Raw genomic sequence first — 18,560 nt, forward strand, 5'->3', positions numbered from 1 at the left:
TCACAGGAGCTGATGGCGGGGGCATATGCATTGGTGCCATTGCCTCTGCAGCGCCGACCAGTGCGGCAAGTTTGGATTCTGCCTCAGCTCTCCTGGCTGGTGCAGACTTGTGTTTCTCCGCGGTGCTGGAGACTGACTGCACCAGGGAATGAGAGGCTCTGGGCAACACTGATAGTGAGCGTGCCAGGGAAGCCTGCGTGGCTTGAGAGCCTTTGCAGGAAGATGAAGCAGCCCCCTCAGCGGGCTTTTGCTCTCCCCGGGTGTCCTCTGGATTGTCCCGTGAGGGTAGAAGGGACTTCTCCCATAGGAGGGTTTTAAGCCGCATTACACGGTCTTTTCTGGCCCTAGCTGTCATGTTCAAGCAGTGAGGGCACTTATGTGCTGCATGAGACTCCCCCAGGCATTCAACACAGGAGGGATGGCCATCCAAGATAGGCATCGAGTCTACGCCTGAGTCACATCTTTTAAAGCCTGGGAAACCCGGCATGCTGAGGAAAAAAAGCTGACACCGCGGCAGTTCCCTTTTTCTTTCTTTCTTCCCCCCCCCCAGTATAACGAACGTTGAAACTAGCGATAACTGACTAAGCTATGAGGTAAAAGTCTAAACTAATTCTAATAATCTTGTTTTCCTGTCAGGAAGAAGACTGCTCTGACTCTGTCTTCAGCCGAGGACGGTAGAAAAGGAACCGATGGGACTCATGCTGCATGCACACTCCACAAATGGCGGGAGCGCGAGACACTAGGTGCGCATGCGCGGCGCAAGGGGCACCACTCAGCAAAATTCTACAATCCCTGGCGTGAGGACGCACCGAGACGTGAGTGGAGCACCCACGGGGACACCACTCGCTGAAGAACAGAATAATGTTCTATTGACAATAAAAGTGGCATTTTGCCTTATCTCCCTAAAAAGATCCTGTGAAATTCTTTCAAGTATAACATTGGGGCCTGGCATCTCCGGGATGGGCTCTCCAGCCGAGGTCGGATGCATCTGATATCAGCTTGACAGTAGGAGGGCGGCTCTGGAATGGGACCCCTTGAAGCATGTTCTTAGGAATTGTCCATCATTGGAGGGAGGGAGGTAAGTATGGGTTCGGAGATGGTGAGAACCATGTCCAGAAAACCTCTGGACTGGGAGAAGACCGACTCCAACTACGTTTGCAGGGGTACGACGTAACTGCATGCTGTCATGGGCCTCAAGAGGTGCAGAGACATTCTGATTGTTGTGATGGGGAATTGGGAGACACCCTTGATGAAGTGTGTGCCAGGGCCTTGAAAATTCCATGGGGAGGAATGCCATGGTGGTCACGGTGTCCAGTACCACTCTGATGAACTTCATCCTCTGTGTCGGTACTAATGCAGACATTTTGTCATTCACCAGCAGGCTTAGGGTATGGCACATGGACAGCAGAAATGGAACTTGGCTCTGCACCTGGGACCTGGAACTGCCCTTGACCAGCCAATCATAGAGGTACAGAAAGATCTGGAAGCCCCAATGCCTGAGGTAAGTCACTAACCAACCACATACACTTGGTGAAAACCCTGGGAGCTATCAAGAGGCCAAATGGGAGGATCACAAACTGATACTGCTCCTGACCTACCACAAAACCAAGGAAGTGCCTCTGGCCCTTGAAAATGGAAACGTGAAAGCACCTGGCTCAGGGGCAATGGACACCTGCTCCTGTGGGGCTGAAGGAGACCCTTCTACAGAAGGCTCCGCATGCGGCTGATGGGTAGGGGCAGTATACCTGTCCAAAACCCCAGCCACTGACTGGGTCATCTGGGATGGGTGGGCGAGGCTCCAGGGAGGCAAGTTACAATGGTGCCAGCCATGGACCCTGGTGCCATTGCGCTGGCTGTGGTGCCATCAGTTTGGGTGGTCCCATCAGGAGGGGTTTGGTCTGGCAACAACAGGGAACTCTGGACGGAAGATGCCCACTACCTGGTGACCGGGCGATTGCAAAGGTGCATCAGGAATGGTACTAGGCTTGAGACAGAGTCTGACATGGAGAGCCTGGATTCCCTCTGAGCCCAGCTGCTCCTGGAGCGGCTGCAGTTGGCAGATCAATGGCAGCTGATGATCTACACCTAGCACTTCTTGAGTGGTGCCATGACTGCCATCTGGAATGTGAAGCAGAGCGTGATTGGTGCCTGTATCTAGCTGACAGCTGGGAGGAGGGGTGCCCCCAAAGGGGCCCACACTGGTGCCCTGACTGTGCCAAGGGCTTAAGTGTCGTCGGTACTGGTGCTCTTGTTTGAAGCACAGGGCATGTGCCTCCAGGGGTCTGTACTCCTGCACCACATGCCCCTGTGCCTGGGAACCCAGCCTGATAGTTGTAGGGGGGTCCATAGGGCTGGCTTGTCCCAGGTTGACTCCCAGCGATCGAGAGTCAAGGGATGGCACCTGGACCCTTCTCTCTGTGGAGTCTGGTGCTGATATGGAGGGAACCCTGCCATGCCAAGCCTAAATTCACCCCTAGAATGCAGAGTCACAGAGGCCTCGGATGCCAATGCCAGTATCTCTTGTGCAGGCTGCAGAACCTCTGGCATGAAGGGCACCTGAATGTGACTTAAGAGATCTGTTCAAGTCCAGGGAGGTAGGGACAGAGTGGGCTGGGATGCTCCGCTCTGTTTGAGTCAGGCCCCGTGAGCCTGACAGACTGCGAGCTGCCCGACTTGAGTCTGCGCTCGTCCACCACTTTGTCTCTTTCTCCAGGATGGGGGCAAACGGCCTCTTGCTGCCCTCCTTGGTTTGTCAGAGCAGGGGTGGGGGAGCGGTACTGACTGGTGGACGGCACTACTGAAGCACTATGCACTGAGACCTTGGTGCTCGATGCCGAATCCATCAGGAGGGCACAAAGCTGATATGACGTAGTGGGGGGTACCTTGCTGGTTGCTATGCTGGGCAGTGGGCTGTGGGTGACCTCCACTGGCTGCAGCACGGGCCAGCAGGGCAGGGGATGAGTCATTATGCAAGGGGGCTCCGAACCTGTCTGACCAGTTACCTCCCAGGGAGCGGAACAATGGGAAGAAGGCGGAGTGGAGCCCTGGCTGGGGGGGCAGGGCTGGAAGTTAGTGAGTGAGTGTCTGTCTGGGATCATGGAGGAGACAGCCTAGGGAAGGGGCTGGAATTTAGGGGCCCAGTCTCCCCCATCTCAAGGGGGGCTGAGGTATCCTAGGCCTGCCCTGTAACCAGATTACATCTGTGCTGTGCTGTATCCTGGAGAAGCAATAAACTCCCTCTATTCTATTGGCTGGTGGAGTCTGTTTGTGCCACTACGGGGGTGCAGGAAACGGGGAAACCCCAACGCGCCGTCACAGCTGAATATCCCAGTCCTTCATAGTCCTTGGTTTGAAGGATTTGCAAATCTTGCACCTGTCACTGATGTGTGCTTCACCCAGGCAGCTCCCATGCAAGTCGCTGACTGGCATGGACTGTTTACAAGAATTGCAAGGCTTAAAACCTGAGGATTGGGGCATGCCCCATTCCAGGTTAAAGTCCCGAAGGGGACCAGTTAAACTACAGGTAAACTAACAACGGGGAGAAGGCAACAGCCGAGGCTGGAGCAAAGCTGTTCCGATGCACCATCACTGGCAGCAAGAAGGAACTGAGGGTGGTAGGAGCGCGCAGTGCACCTTATACCACACCGTGGAGGTGTCACTCCAGGGGTTGCTAGAGGTGCTCCCCTATGGGTAATACTAGGGGAAAAATTCCAGCAACAGTGCATGTGGCGAGCAAGCATACCTATTGTGAAATGGACATGAGCAAGCACTCGAAGAAGAGTCAGCTATTAAAGAGTTTAAAAAAAAATGGAAATGTTTTTTTAAATTTGGTTATTCTGTACTTCAGTGATGGGGAGCCTTTTTTCTGTTAGGAGCCATTGACCCACAGGAAATAAAAAAGCCAGCCAGCCCCGCCCCCACGCAAATACATAAATAAAACCCTCATTCAACTCATCTATAGCCATGACTGGATTAACTCTTCTGAGGGCCCAGAGCTATTAGATTTTGTGGGGCCACCTAGGCTCTTGGATGGGGGCAAAATGAGGGGTTGAGCATGCAGAAGGCGGCTTCAGGCTTGGGCAAAGCAACAGGGTCCAGGAGGGAGTGAGGGTTCTGACTGGGGGTGGGACTGGGGATGAGGCATTTGGGGTGCAGGAGGGAGCTCCAGGCTAGGGCCAAGGGGTTTGAAGTGCAGGAGGCGGCTCAGGACAGGAGGCAGGAGGTTGGTATGACGGTGTGGAGTCTGGGTGGGATTTAGGGTGTTGGGAGCAGGCTCAGGGTTGGGGTGTGGGGTCAAGGAGGGAGTTAGGGACTTAGGGTACAGACTAGGGCTCAGGGATGGGGCAGAGGGTTAGAGTGCAGGGCACTTACCAGCAAGTGGCTTAGCGTGGGTTGTGCTGCCCTGTATTTGCCTGCAGGCGCCACTACCCACCCAGCAAAAAGTCTGCAGTTTTGGTAGTCAGGAGATCTTTTTGCGAGGCCTCCTTATCCCAGGGCACTGGGCTGAAGCCTTTAAAGCCCCTTTCTTAAATCAACCCTATCTGTAGTGGAAATAGGCTTGGGTGCCAATACTCACACCCCCAGCCCCACGCAGGGGCACCGAGGCTTGGGCCTTCCAACCCACAGCACAGAGACTTGCTGCAGGTTGGATCAAATTAAGCAGGGGGCCAGGGCCAGAGGTTCCCCACCCTTGCTGTACTGAATTCAAAGGCAAGCAATTCTCTTGAAATCAAGCTTACAGGATTTCTTTTTAATCAGACAAAAGCAATGTATTTATCTTTTGTATTTTGATTTTCAAGTATTTGTACCAATTTAAAATACATTGATATTAAACAATATAAATTAACATGAACTGGATAAAATGTGCACATCTGTAACTCTATTAATGCTACATGCAGTCTAAATCCAAAGAGGCAGTATTATTCTCACCTTTACCTGCTCTATAGGTCTTGGCTTGGTTCACTGGCATGGGCGTCATGGGAATAGTATACAAAGGCTGAAATAAAAGAGAACTCAGTGAAGCAATGGTATGCTTTTGAACAGGCTTTTAAATATATTAGAATAAGAATTTTCACTCCTGACTCTTACAGTACTATTCACAGCCACCCTGAAATTAGAAATGTTCTTAGTTTTCTCCTAAAAGCAAGTGTAAAATTTTTATTCTCATAACGAAATAAAATGAATGATTACATTAACAGCATGGGAAGGGCAGTAGTTCCCTATTATGTAGGTCTCCAAAGTGACATAAACCTGGAAACAAAAGCAAGTGTATCCCTAGTTTTCCAGCTCTATTTATAAACTCGTTAATAGGCTACAGGTAGGTGATCATTGTTACTATACTACATTCACATATCCAAAACAGAAGACTACCAAGATGCCAAGGACAACTTATAAATAGCACCTTCTTACTCAACACTAGTCCCTGCACGTATCCAGATTAACATCTGCTGATTTTAGTACACGCTTATCTTTCTTGCCGTCTTTTATTTTTTACTAGAGCAAAGCCAACACAGGTATTTAATGGTGAGCTAGATGCCATTCTAGCTCATTGATTACTAAAATTTAAACAAAAGTTTCATATCCAGGACCAGATTCTGCACGGTTACATGTCTGAGGTGGTTCAGGAATGATGATGAGGCATGAGCCAGAAAGAACCCAGCTTTATTTCCATATTCCAGGTTGAGTTTGCAGGACAACTGGGAAAACACCTTCATACCTGTAAACCAAGCACATTTCCTCTGGAATAAAGGACACACAATATAGACCCGAGTTTTGAAGTCTAGGCACCCAAGTGTTACACTAAAAGAAGCTTTGAAAAATCATGTAAGTGGGTGATATTTTACACTTCTAACAACTGTTTTACCAGCTGTTTAAATGTATAATTTTAAGACAAAGGGACCATTAGATCATTTAGTCTTACCTTCTATATAACGAAGACCAGAGAATTTCCCATAGCCATCCCCCGCTTTGAGCGCGCTAATTTGTGTGTAGTTAAAGTATCTATTCCACAAAGGCATCTACCACTTCTGATTTGGAGATATCAAGAGAAGGAGAATCCACCACCTCCTTGGTCATTTGTTCCTATGGTTAAACACTCTCAAAAGCTAAAAATGTCTTATTTCTAATTTGAGTATGTCTGGCTTTAGCTTCCAACCACTAGCTCTTGTTCTGCCTTTCCTGCTAGACTGAAGCTTCAGGGGGTAGCCGAGTTAGTCTGTACAGGATAAACTTAAAAAACAACAAATGGTCTGGTAGCACTGAAGAGCCAACTAGTACCTGTTATTGTCTTCTTATGAAGATCCTTATACATTGTAATCAAAGGCATTTTCTCCAACACTCAAATAGTTTGTGTTTTTTCTCTCTACCCTTGATCATTTTTCAACATAATTAAGGATCACATCAATCCTTTTTGCCACAACATGTCACTGGTAGAGACTGGGAGTGGCTAGCTCACTACAAAAAGTAATTTTCCCTTTTTTTGCATTCTCACCTTCTCATCTAAGGTTGGGAGTGGGCCACATCCACCCTGACTGAATTAGCCTCCTTAGCACTGGTCCAAATAGTAATGTAACACTCCACACCTTTGCCTCTGTGCATATATCCCTGCCAAAGTGTAGTTTCCACTTCATGCATATGACAAAGTGGGTTCCAGCCCACAAAAGTTTATGCCCATATAAATTTAAGTCTTTAAGGTGCCACAGGACTCTCTGTTTTTGCTGAAACAAACTAACAGCTACCTCTCTGAAAATCCAACAGTGGGGCAGGAGAGTGGGTAATGGAATGGACATGAGCAACACATCTCAAAGAACACCAATTACAAAAAGGTGGGTAACTTTTTTCTTCTTCAAGCGCTTGCTCATGTCAATTCCATTGTAGGTGACTCACTAGCAGAATTCTCAGAAGTCAGCTCAGAGTTCAAAGTCTTGCAGATTGGAATACTGCTCTGCTGAAACCAGCATGAGTTTGAGCCTGCACTGATCCAGCATAGTACGAGGCAAACACGCAGACGGATGATCAGGTCACAGCGCGGCACATTTCTTGGATTGGCACTTGAGCAAGGAAAGCCACTGACGATGCTTGCACCCTAGTGGAATGGGCCATCACAATTACTGGTGGAAGCACCTTTGCTAGTTCATAGCAATAGCAGATGCAGGCTGTGATCCAGGACAAGATTCTCTGGGCAGACCTTCATCTGGTCCATAAAAGCCACATCTGTGTAGACTTACAGAACAGTTTCATTCTCTGTATGCAGAAGGCCAGTGCCTGATGCAGTGCTCCTCATCTATAGCATGAGGGTATGTCTACACTGCAAAATTAATTCGAAATAACAGACGTTATTTCAAATTAACTTTAATAGCGTCTATACATGCAAACCGCTATTTCGAAATGAATTCGAAATAGCAGAGCGCTTAATTTGAATTTGGTAAACCTCATTCTATGAGGAGTAACGCCAAATTCGAAATAGCTATTTCAAATGAAGTGCTGTGTAGACACTTAATTCGAAATAGGGGGCCTCCAGCCCTTCCCAGGGAGCCCTGGTGGCCACTCTGGGCACAACCAGGAAAACTTACTCTCCTCTCCCCCAGCCCTTAAAGGTGTAGACTCTGGCCATAGTGCCTGTGCCAGCTCCAAGCCTGCCAGCCCAGAGCCAGCAGTGGCCACCAGGACCCCTGACCCAGCGGCCCCAAAACATGAGCCAGCAAGCCACTGGCAGCCAGCCCTCCACCGCTCCCCAGGGGCAGTCTGCCAGCTCCCAGGAGCCTGCCAGGGGCTGGAGAAGGTGGGTGCCTTCCTGGTCCAGGGTGGCGATCATGGACCTTATGCAAGTTTGGGGGGGATGCCCCCAACGTCCATGATCTCCGCACTAGACGGAGGAATTTGACCGTCTATGGCAGGATAGCTGCCAGCCTGACCACCAAAGGCCACATGCGAACCCAGGAGCAGGTTTGCATGAAAATCAAGTTGGTCCAGCGAGAGCCCCAACCCTGAGCTTCCCCTCCCCCTTCTTCCCCTTGCTTCCCCCTTCCAGCTCCCTCCTCCCAGGTTTCCCCCTCCCCCCCTCTCTTCTCCTCTCCCACCTCCTTTTCCCAGTCTCCCCAGAGTGTACCTGAGGTATGTTGTCTCTTGCCAGCTAATGCAGCATTTTTTTGGATCGGCTGTAAGCCTGGCCCGTTGTAGTGTTCAGAGAACCGTGGCCACTTGCCCCAGATAAGTTTCCCAGTCAGGGCTGTACACCATCACATCGTCAAGATACACAGCCACGTATCCCATATAAGCACTGAGTAGCTGGCCCATAAGGCTTTGGAATATGGCTGGTGCTCCATGTAAACCGAACAGCATCCGGATGAAGTGGTATAGGTCCATAGGGGTAGCAAAGACAGTTTTTTCCCTGGATGTCGGGTTGAGGGGGATTTGCCAATAGCCCTTGGTTAAGTCGAGGGTTGTAATATATTTAGCGGTCCCTACCTGGTCTAGTAATTCGTCGACTCGGGGCACTGGGCACGCGTCAAACTTTGAGATTGCGTTTACCTTAAAAAAAAAAAATCGATGCAGAAACGAAGGGTACCGTCGGGTTTTGGAAGCAGTGCTATCGGGCTGTGCCAATCACTTTGTGAGGGCTCAATCACTCCCAGCTCCAGCATGGTCTGGATCTCTTTGTGGACCGCCTCTCGCCTTAACCGGGGGAGGGTACGTGCCGCCTCCCGAACTATGGTCCCTGGAGTTGTTTGAATCTTATGATATATTGTCGTTGTATGTCCAGGGTGGGCCATGAAGATCTCACGGAAAGAGTTCAATAGGCCGCAAACTTCCTATCGCTGTTGGGTGGAGAGGGTAGGACCCAGTAGCAGCTCCTCTGCCCCCTTTGGATAATCAAGGTCTGCCACTTGGGGTTCCAGTGCCAGCTCCGGAGGGTGCGGGGTAATCATGAAGCCCTCTCGCACCTACCAAGGTTTAAGGAGGTTTATGTGACAGATTTGCTTCTTGCATTGATGGTCCGGGTGGTGAATTTCATACGTGACTTTGCCAACCTGCTGGATTACCTCATAGGGGCCCCGCCAACGGGCCAGGAGCTTAGATTCCTCCGACGGGAGAAGGAGCAATACCTTGTCCCCGGGTCAGAAGGACTGCATGTGGGCCCCCTTGTTATATGTTTTCCTGGGCCCGCTGAGCCACCCGCAGATTCTCTTGGGCCAGAGAACTTACCAGTGCGAGGCGGTCCCCCAATTGGAGAACATACTGCAGAATATTCTTGGAGGGAGGTTGTTTCTGTTCCCATTCTTCCTTCATAAGATCAAGGACCTCCCGGGGTTGTCAGCCATACAGCAGTTCAAAAGGGGAGAAGTAGGTCGACAACTGGGGAACCTTCCAAATGGCCAGGAGCAGTGGCGGGAGCATCTGATCCCAATAGCGTAGTTCCTCAGGGAGAACCTCCTCAACATGTCCTTTAATGTCCTATTAAATCTCTCCACGAGGCCACCTGTCTGTGGGTGATACGTGGAAGTTTGTATTTTTTTGATGGCCAGCAGGGCATGGACCTGTCGCAAGAGTTGGGAGGTTAAGAGTTCCCGGGGGAGTCCTACTCGGGCAAAGATTTTCACCATTTCGGCGTTGATGGTTCGAGCGTGGCTATTTCGGAGAGCCACCGCCTCAGGAAATCGGGTCACGTAGTCTACCAGCACTAAGATGTATCGGAAGCCCGCTGCGCTCCTCGGAAGGGGTCCCACCAAATCCATGGCCACCCGTTCAAAGGGGATGGCAATTATCGGTAGCGGCACCAAGGGGGCCTTCGGCACTTGGGGCCCGGCTGCCAGCTGACATTTTGGACACAATGTCCAATAGTTGTGCACATCCTGGTAAATCCCTGGCCAAGAAAACCGGGCCAAGACCCATGTTAGCATCTTTTCCTGCCCCAGGTGTCCTGCGCCTGGAATGTCATGGGCTAGTTGGAGGACAGCCTTCCTGTGCTGCTGCGGTACCAAGAGCTGGGTCTGCTCCTCTTAGGTAAGCGGGTCCTTGTCTAGGCGGTACAAGCATCCCGAAATTACCTCGAACCGAGGCCACTGCTTGGTCTGCTGGGAATCGCTCACAATCCCGTCAATCCGGGCCACTTGGTCAAAGGCCTGGGCCAACGTCGGGTCGGTGCATTGGTCTTGGGCAAACTCAACCCTGGGACCTACGCTCGTGGCTTCAGGTCCCCCTTGTGGGGAGTGGGGCGGCTGGGTTTGCACCCTCGAGTCTGCCCATACCCGGAGTCAAACAGTGCAGTCCAAGACTGTGGCCCAATGGTGACCGTTGCCATCAGCTTGAGAGGGGACCGTGGCCTGGCCCGGGATTCTCCAGTGCAAACCTGCCCAAAGTTACAGTCAGCCTTAATGCAGTCACATTGCAAATGCCCATAACGGCCACAGGTGAAGCAAGGTCCCACCTCGGGTCGCCCCCCCCGGCTGGAGTTTAGATGCGCAACTTCAAGTCCCCGGCCTCGGTTTCCCTCCGGGTTGATAGTTGGGCCCACAGAGCTCGATGCCCTTGCCGGCCGATGGTGGCTCCGGGCCCGGTCACCAAAACCTCTCTCTGGTTGCGGGTTTTCCCTTTGGGGTTCCATCTTTGGGCGCCCTGAATCGGGTGTGGGCCTGGGGGCCGAAGTCGGGTTCTGGGGCCACGGAACACAGTTTAAAAAACACTGCACTAGAGATACCAGAAGACATTGGGACTTCCTAAATTACTGAGTCCTCTGAATGTAAAAGGCTAGTGGCTCTGTGACCGTCAAGGGCGTGTAGAAGTGTAGAGGGAAAAATACCGGAAGAACGATAAGTTCGTTAATATGAAACTGGGAACAAACCTTAGGGATGAAGGCTGGGTGTGGTCGTAATATTACACTATGTTTGTTAAAAACAATGTATGGTGGTACTGTCATCAGGGTCACCAGTTCACTGATTCTACGGGCTGAAGTGACTGCCAGTAGAAAAATAACCTTCATTGTAATCATTGGAAGAAGTACGGTCACCAATGGCTCGAAAGGCAGTTTGATAAAGAAAGGGAAACCACGACTGGCGAGCCCATGATGGCACTACAAGAATTACTTTGGCTCTGGTGTTGATTTCTGGTCGTTTATAATCAGACCTCGAGACTCGAACGTGTCTCTTGCGGTCACAACCATGCGGGAGGCTTCAAAAGGCAGTCAAGATAGGGGAAAATTACTACACCCTGACAGCGGAGGTGCGCAGCTACCACTGCGAGCGTTTTGGAGAAGACACTGGGTGCTGAAGAGAGTCCAAAGTGTAGAACTCAATATTGGAAGTGGTCTTCCCCGACCACAAAGCCAAGAAACCTTCTGTGTGCAGGATGGATTGTCACATGAAAATAGGCGTCCTGAAGGTCGAGGGCTGCAAACCAATCCCCAGGGTCTAGAGCTGGAACTATGGTTGCGAGAGTCACCATTTTGAAATGCTGCTCTCTCAGGTAACGGTTGAGTTTTCGAAGATCGAGTATAGGTCTCCAACCTCCCATTTTTTTCTGAGTGAGGAAGTAATTGGAATAGAAGCCTCTGCCTCTAAACTCGCATGGTACCCTTTCCACTGCTCTGATGGTAAGGAAGTGGTGGACTTCTTGTTGTAACTGGTACTCGTGAGAAGGGTCCCTGAAGAGGGACGGGGAAGGTGGGGAAGTTGGGGGTATTGATGTGAATGAATGATGTATCCTGTTGAAACAATCTCGAGAATCCAATGGTCAGTGGTGATGCTGGCCCAAAGTTGGTAAAAAGGTTTGAGCTGGTGATGGAAAGAGAGCTGAGAGGAGGAGGTGGTCTCGGCGGAGAGGTAAGTCGATGGGTTGATTGAAGAACATCCTGGTCAAGAATGGGAACCACGGTTGTTGAGTCCATGCAGGCGCTATGAGGATGAGGAGAGCTTTGTCTCTCCTGATTTTGTGTATCACTCTGTTTAGGAGTGGTATCGGTGGGAAGGCATAGAGTAGGTGCTGTGCCCAGGTCACTAAGGCGGCATCGCCCCAGGAACCCTTGCCGATGCCCGCCCTGGAACAGTAACGTTGGCATTGTTTGTTCATGGCGGTGGTGAATAGGTCTATGATTGGTCGGCCCCAGCGGTGGAAAATGTCGGACAGAATGTTGGGGTTTAGTTGGTATTCGTGTTCCGGAGGAAGCGCTCTGCTTAGGGTATTGGCAGTAGTATCGAGTACGCCTGGGAGGTGGATTGTTGTGATATTGATATTGTGCCTTATGCACCAATTTCATAATGTGACAGCCTCCAAGCAAAGTGCACGAGAGCATGCGCCTCCTCGTCGATTGATGTAGAGCATCGCACCTACATTGTTGGTGTATAGGCGGATCTGGTGGTTGGCTAGAATGGGCAGGAATTCTTTGCATGCATAGCGGACAGCCCTCAGCTCCAAGATGTTTATGTGGAGGAGTTTTTCTGTTTGAGGCCCCGAGCGGTGTGTCGGTCGATGTGAGCTCCCCATCCCGACAGGGAGGCGTTTGTGGTCAAGGAGATTGTAGGCTCCGGAGTGTGGAAGGGGATGCACACGAGTAAATTGTGGGGATCTGTCCACCATAGGAGAGATGTTTTTACCTGTGTTGGTAGTTGGATGGACTTGGACAGGGGATGTATGTTGGGCCTGTAGACTTGCTGAAGCCATCCCTGCACGGCTCGCATGTGTAAACGTGTGTTGGGCACCACGAAAGTGCATGCCGACATGTGCCCTAATAATTGTGGACATTCTCGGGCTGATGACCTGGGCTTTGTCTGTAAGGAGTGGACTAGGTCCCTGATATTTTGCAGTCGTTTGGGAGGAAGTGATGCTTTAGTTTGGGTGGAGTCCAATATGGCGTCTATAAACTGGATCTTTTGGGCAGGAACGAGGGAGGACTTCAATTCATTTATCAGAAGGCCTGGTTGGTGGAAAATGTGGCGAGTTAGATGGGAAGCCTCATAAGCCTCTGTCTCTGAGTGTGCTACCAAGAGGCAATCGTCCAAGTAGGGGAAGATTGCAATGTTGTCCTTTCTGAGGGCAACCATGACGGCGAGGACTTTGGAGAAAACGCGTGGGGCAGGGGAAAGGCCGAAGGGAAGAACCCTGTATTGGTAGTGACAGGTGCCTGCAACAAAATGGAGACACCGTCTATGAGCAGGGTGAATAGAGATGTGAAAATATGCATCCTGTAAGTCAAGGGACGAGAACCAGTCTCCCCTTTCCAGCGCAGGTAGGATTGGTTGCCAGCATCACCATCTTGAACTTTTGCTTTCCTGACTAATTTATTTAAAGCACGCAGGTCTAAGATGGGTCTCCATCCCCCCGATCGTTTCTGGGTTAAGTAGTAGTGTGGGTAAAATCCCCTTCCCCTGAACTGCTCCAGGACTGGCTTGATGGTGCCTAGGTGCAGAAGGTGTTGGACCTCCTGATGTAGTGTTGTGTCTTGTGAGAGTGGTCCCTGAAGAGGGACAAGGATGGGAAGGGGGTATGGACTCAAACAGGATTGTGTACCCATGTTGAATGATCTGGAAGACCCATCTATGAGATGTGATACATTGCCAGTTCTGTAAGAAGGGTCTCAGACGATGATGAAAAAGACTGGCTGATGGAGACTGCGCTGCAATGCGGGAGGGAATTTCTGGACCCTTGACTATCTAATTAAATCTGTTTGCCGGACAGCTGGGACTGTTGCAAAGTAGCCGACTGAGGGCACCTACGTTGCTGTCTTCCCCTGCCATGTTGGAAATGGTCTTGCCTGTGACACTGATGGCTGTATTGGTGGATGGAGGTCTGGGATATGGTTGGTACCTAAACTGCCTCTTCTTCTGATAAGTGTTATTCTGGATACCCAGAGAGGAAGAAGTTACTCACCTTCGTGCAGTAACGATGGTTCTTCGAAGTGTGTCCCCGTGGGTGCTCCACGTCTGATGTCAGGCTCGCCCCAGCGCTGCGAATCGGAGGCTTCCCAAAGCTGTGTTTGGCTGGACCGCGCATGCGCGAATGCTCGAGGTCGTTCGCGCCTTTCCTCTCCGAGCGCGGTCCAGCCCCCGCCTCAGTTCCTCTCACCGCCTCATCTGAAACAAGAGAAACAAACGAGATTCCATAGCGGGGAGGAGGGCGGGTTGTGGAGCACCCACGGGGACACACCTCGAAGAGCCATCGTTACTGCACGAAGGTGAGTAACTTCTTCTTCTTCGGGTAGTCCCCGTGGGTGCTCCACGTCTGGTGATTCCGGAGCAGTGGTCCGAGCTAAGGTTGCGCTATGGGATCCGTGTTACAGCAGCGTTGGAGCACCGCCGAGGCTACAGCGGAGTCTGAGGTGGAGTGTTGCAGAACTGCGTAATGTTTCATGAAAGTGACATTTGACGACCAAGTAGCTGCTTGGCAGATGTCGCACATAAGGACTCCTTTCAGGAAGGCCGTCGAGGTAGCCACTGCACGGGTGGAGTGTGCTCTAGGTTGTGATGGGAGGAACTTGTTACACAGATTATAACAGGTGGTAATGCAAGCGACAATTAATTTCGAAATGCGCTGCGCAGAGAGTGGACGACCTCTAAATTGATCTACAACAGATATAAAAAGACGGTCTGTCTTTCGGATATCATGAGTTCTATCAATATAAAATGCGAGGGCTCTGCGAGCATCCAGCGTATGCAAAAGAGCCTCTTGAGGAGAAGCGTGAGGTTTAGGACAGAAAGAAGGCAAGACGACAGGTTCGTTAATGTGGAAGTCCGAGCAGACTTTTGGCAGAAAGGTCGGGTGCGACCTCAGTATCACCGAGTCCTTATTAAAGATCGTATATGGGGGAGATGCTGTAAGAGGGGCAATCTCACTCACCCTGCGTGCCGATGTTATAGCAATAAGAAAAACAACCTTGGTCGTTAATTAGTTGGAGAGATGTAGTCACAAGCGGCTCAAATGGTGGCCATGTCAACGCATCTAGCACGAGGTTGAGGTTCCATGCAGGAGGTGAAGGTCTACGTGGAGGGTTGAGATTAAGGAGGCCCTTGAGAAACCTCTTCGTAATGGGGTGGGCAAAAACCGACCAGCCATCGATCGGGCGGTGGAACGCCGTAATCGCTGCTAGATTAACTTTAAGTGATGGTATGGAGATACCTGACGTGTGAAGGTACAAAACATAGTCCAGGACAGCATGCAATGGTGAGACAGAGGGGTTTAACCCTTTAGTGTCACACCAATGCGTAAAGCGAGACCACTTCGCGAGCTATGTTTTCCTCGTGGAATCTCTTCTACTATTGAGCAGAACACGTCTCACTTGATCTGAACAAAGGGTCTCCGACGTGTTGAACCATCTAACACCCACGCAGTCAGGTGGAGGGTGAGTAATTTCGGATGGCAAAGGGACCCGCTCTGCTGCGTTAAGAGGTCCGGGAGAAGAGGGAGCCGGTAAGGCGTTTGAATTGGCAGCTGTAGGAGCGTGGAGTACCAGGCTTGCCAGGGCCAGGCCGGTGCTATTAGCAAGATTCAAACGCATACAGTAGTACCGTGCCCCAATGCAAAAGGAACGCATCCCCCAGGGAGTGGGTGCCAATCCCTGCTCTGGAACAATAAACCTTGCATTTCGCATTAGCAGAAGTAGCGAAGAGGTCTATGGGGGGTCGACCCCAGCAGTGGAAGATAGATAGGAGTACGTCCGTGTGGATCTCCCATTCGTGGTCGTGTGGGAATTATCTGCTCAGCGAGTCCGCGATGGAATTGCTCACTCCTGGCAGGTACGATGCTATGATAGTAATGTCGTTGCGGTTGCACCAGGACCACAGGCGAACTGCCTCTGCACAGAGGGAGTGGGATCTGGCACCGCCCTGCCTGTTGACATAGTACATTGCAGCGATGTTGTCCGTAAAGATCCTGGTAACAGCGCCCTGTATGTGAGGTTTGAAATGCCTGCAGGCGTGAAAGATTGCCCTGAGCTCCAGTAAGTTGATGTGGAGCATCATTTCTGTATCGGACCATCGACCCTGGATAGTATACATGTCCATGTGCGCACCCCAGCCGGTAAGTGAGGCATCTGTTGTTATCTGCCTCGAAGGCTGAGGTTGGTGAAAGGGAATGCCCACCAACATGTTGTTGGGCTCGGTCCACCATCGGAGGGAATTCCAAACATGGATAGGCAACGTCACACGCTTTTGGATGCTGTGCTTGGCGGGTTTGTACACCAAGGTCAGCCACTGCTGGAGACATCAGAAATGTAATCGTGCGTGTCGGACCACCATCGTGGTGGCTGCCATATGACCCAACAACTGAAGGTGAGTATGTACGGGAAGTGTCGGAGAGAGAGCGATACTGTGTTAGCTAGATCGCATATGATTTGGAAACGGTCTGCAGGTAAGTAGACCTGAGCTGACCGTGAGTCGAGGCGAGCTCCTATAAACGTGCGAGTCTGGGCCGGCTCTAGACGTGATTTTTCCATGTTTACAATTAAACCGAGGGAGCTGTGGTCTTTGAGCAAGCAGTCGTCTAGGTAGGGGAAAATGGAGACCCCTATCTTGCGAAGATGTGCAACAACTACTGCCAGGGTCTTGGAGAAAGCTCTGGGAGCTGAGACGAGGCCAAAGGGCAGCACTCTGTATTGGTAGTGCTCCTGCCCCACTACAAAACGGAGGAAGCGCCTGTGTGCTATGTGAATGGCGATATGAAAATACGCGTCCTGTAAATCGAGGACTCCGAACCAATCTTCCTTGCTCAGTGATGGTATAATTTTGCTTAGCGTAACCATTTTGAAACACTGCTTCTTGATGTATCGGTTTAAGTGCCTCAGATCGAGAATAGGTCTCCACCCCCCGGATTTTTTGGGGACGAGGAAGTATCGGGAGTAAAACCCTCTGTTCCTGAATCTTGAGGGAACTAGTTCTATGGCTCCTATAGCAAGAAGATTACGTACCTCTTGCTGGAGCTGAGTCTCGTGTGATGGGTCCCTGAAGAGGTACGGGGTGGGTGGAGTAGTGGGAGGTATGGAGATGAAAGGTATCGTGAGACCTGAATTTATTACTTCCAAGACCCAGCGGTCCGAGGTGAGGTCGCACCACTGGTGATAATATGGCTTGAGGCGGTGGTGAAAGAGAAGGGTGGTGGTGGGTTCTTCTACCGTGAGCACTGAAGATGTGTTTGTGTCCTCGACACATGAGTCAAATTTGCTGTTTGGCGTTAGCCCAGGCTGGCGCACCATTGGACTGCTGGCGCTTGCGCTGCGGACGCTGTCAGAATTGAGACTGTTCGGGAGCGCGCTGCTGATGTTTCTGGAATGGATAGTCATATCTCCTTTGAAAAGCGGGGGGGGGGGGGGGGGGGGCATACATCCCCAGCGTCCGCAGAGTGGTGCATGAGTCCTTACCGCAATGCAGGATGTCGTCAGTTGAAGTAGCAAACAATCTCTTGCGATCAAATGGGAGATCTTCGACTTTGTTCTGGAGCTCCTTTGGTGCTCCTGCTGCCATTAACCAAGAGGCTCTGCGCATGGCGATACCCGTTGCTATGGCCCGAGCTGCCGTATCCGCGACATCGAGGGCGATTTGAAGCGATGTCCTACATGCAGAATATCCCTCTTGGACAATCACCTTCAGCAGAGGTCTCTTAGTATCAGGAAGGTGCTGCATCAGCTCAGGTAATTTGGCATAATTATCGAAATTGTGGTTCGAGAGAAGGGCAGCATAATTTGCAATCCTGAGCATTAGGGTCGATGATGAATAAATCTTGAGTCCAAAGAAGTCAAGCTTTCTTGTGTCCTTATCTGGGAGTGAGGTTCTGAAGTGAGAAGCCTTGCTCTTATGGTGGACTACATCCACTATTAAGGAGTTGGGCTGAGGATGATTGAAGAGAAAATCCATGTCTTTAGATGGGACAAAATATCTCGTCTGCTCTTTTGCTAGTAGGGGAGATCGTTGTGGGAGTCTGCCAGATCTCGTGCACCACATCTAAAATTGCCTCATCAATTGGGAGTGCGATCTTGCGTCGTTGCTGAGGATGCAGATTTTTCAGCAGCTTATGCTGCTTCACCTGTGCTTCAGACAGCTGAACCTCCTGGCTTTGTGTCACCCGCTTAAAAAGGTCCTGGAATTCCTTGAGGTCATCAGGTGGCGAGGTGTTACCTGGGGTCACAGCATCATTTGGTGCATGAGATGAAGAGCACACATTCGCAGGCATGTCTGTTTCTGCATCCGAATTCTGTCCCTCCTCAGGGTCCGAATGGTCCTGCTGCGGATCCGGACTTCTTGGAGGGGGTGGGCCTCGACCCATCATGATGAGAAGGCGGACTAACCAGGCGACAGGAGCACAGTGACCTCCGATGGGAGCGGGAGTGGCTGTGACGAGTTGACACACAGTAATAGGGTCTGTCATAATGCATATAGTGACGGTCCAAGTACCGTGCGGATGAGTGTCGTGAAGAGATGACACTAGCATGCCTAACGTAATATGCACGGCGTGGTGAGTGCACAGGAGAGCGCAGGCATCGCGAAGGAGAGCGCGAATGAGAATCCCTTAGGTAGGCAACAGGTTCTCTGTGATGGTGATAATAGGGTGACAGACTCCTGCGGGCTCGAGTGCTTTGATCT

At 50.9% G+C, this 18,560-nt stretch overlaps 1 protein-coding gene and 1 long non-coding RNA gene across 14 annotated transcripts in view; one reads left to right on the top strand and one right to left on the bottom strand.

Annotated features, from left to right (window-relative positions):
- The window catches only part of LOC102445074 (ataxin-2-like), a 249,598-nt gene that overhangs the window by 51,942 nt on the left and 179,096 nt on the right, over positions 1 to 18,560 (bottom strand). For 10 of the 13 annotated variants that reach the window (XM_075914768.1, XM_075914775.1, XM_075914772.1 and 7 more), the window contains one exon: positions 4,930 to 4,996. In XM_075914768.1, coding sequence (XP_075770883.1) covers positions 4,930 to 4,996 — 67 coding nt within the window. The remainder of the gene's footprint in view (positions 1 to 4,929; positions 4,997 to 18,560) is intronic. The other 3 variants (XM_075914767.1, XM_075914774.1, XM_075914771.1) reach the window with 1 other exon arrangement.
- The window catches only part of LOC142823552 (uncharacterized), a 141,727-nt gene that overhangs the window by 11,177 nt on the left and 111,990 nt on the right, over positions 1 to 18,560 (top strand). The gene's annotated exons all lie outside the window — the stretch shown is intronic.

Source organism: Pelodiscus sinensis, unplaced genomic scaffold (assembly GCF_049634645.1).
Source record: "Pelodiscus sinensis isolate JC-2024 unplaced genomic scaffold, ASM4963464v1 ctg43, whole genome shotgun sequence".
NCBI lineage: Eukaryota > Metazoa > Chordata > Testudines > Trionychidae > Pelodiscus > Pelodiscus sinensis.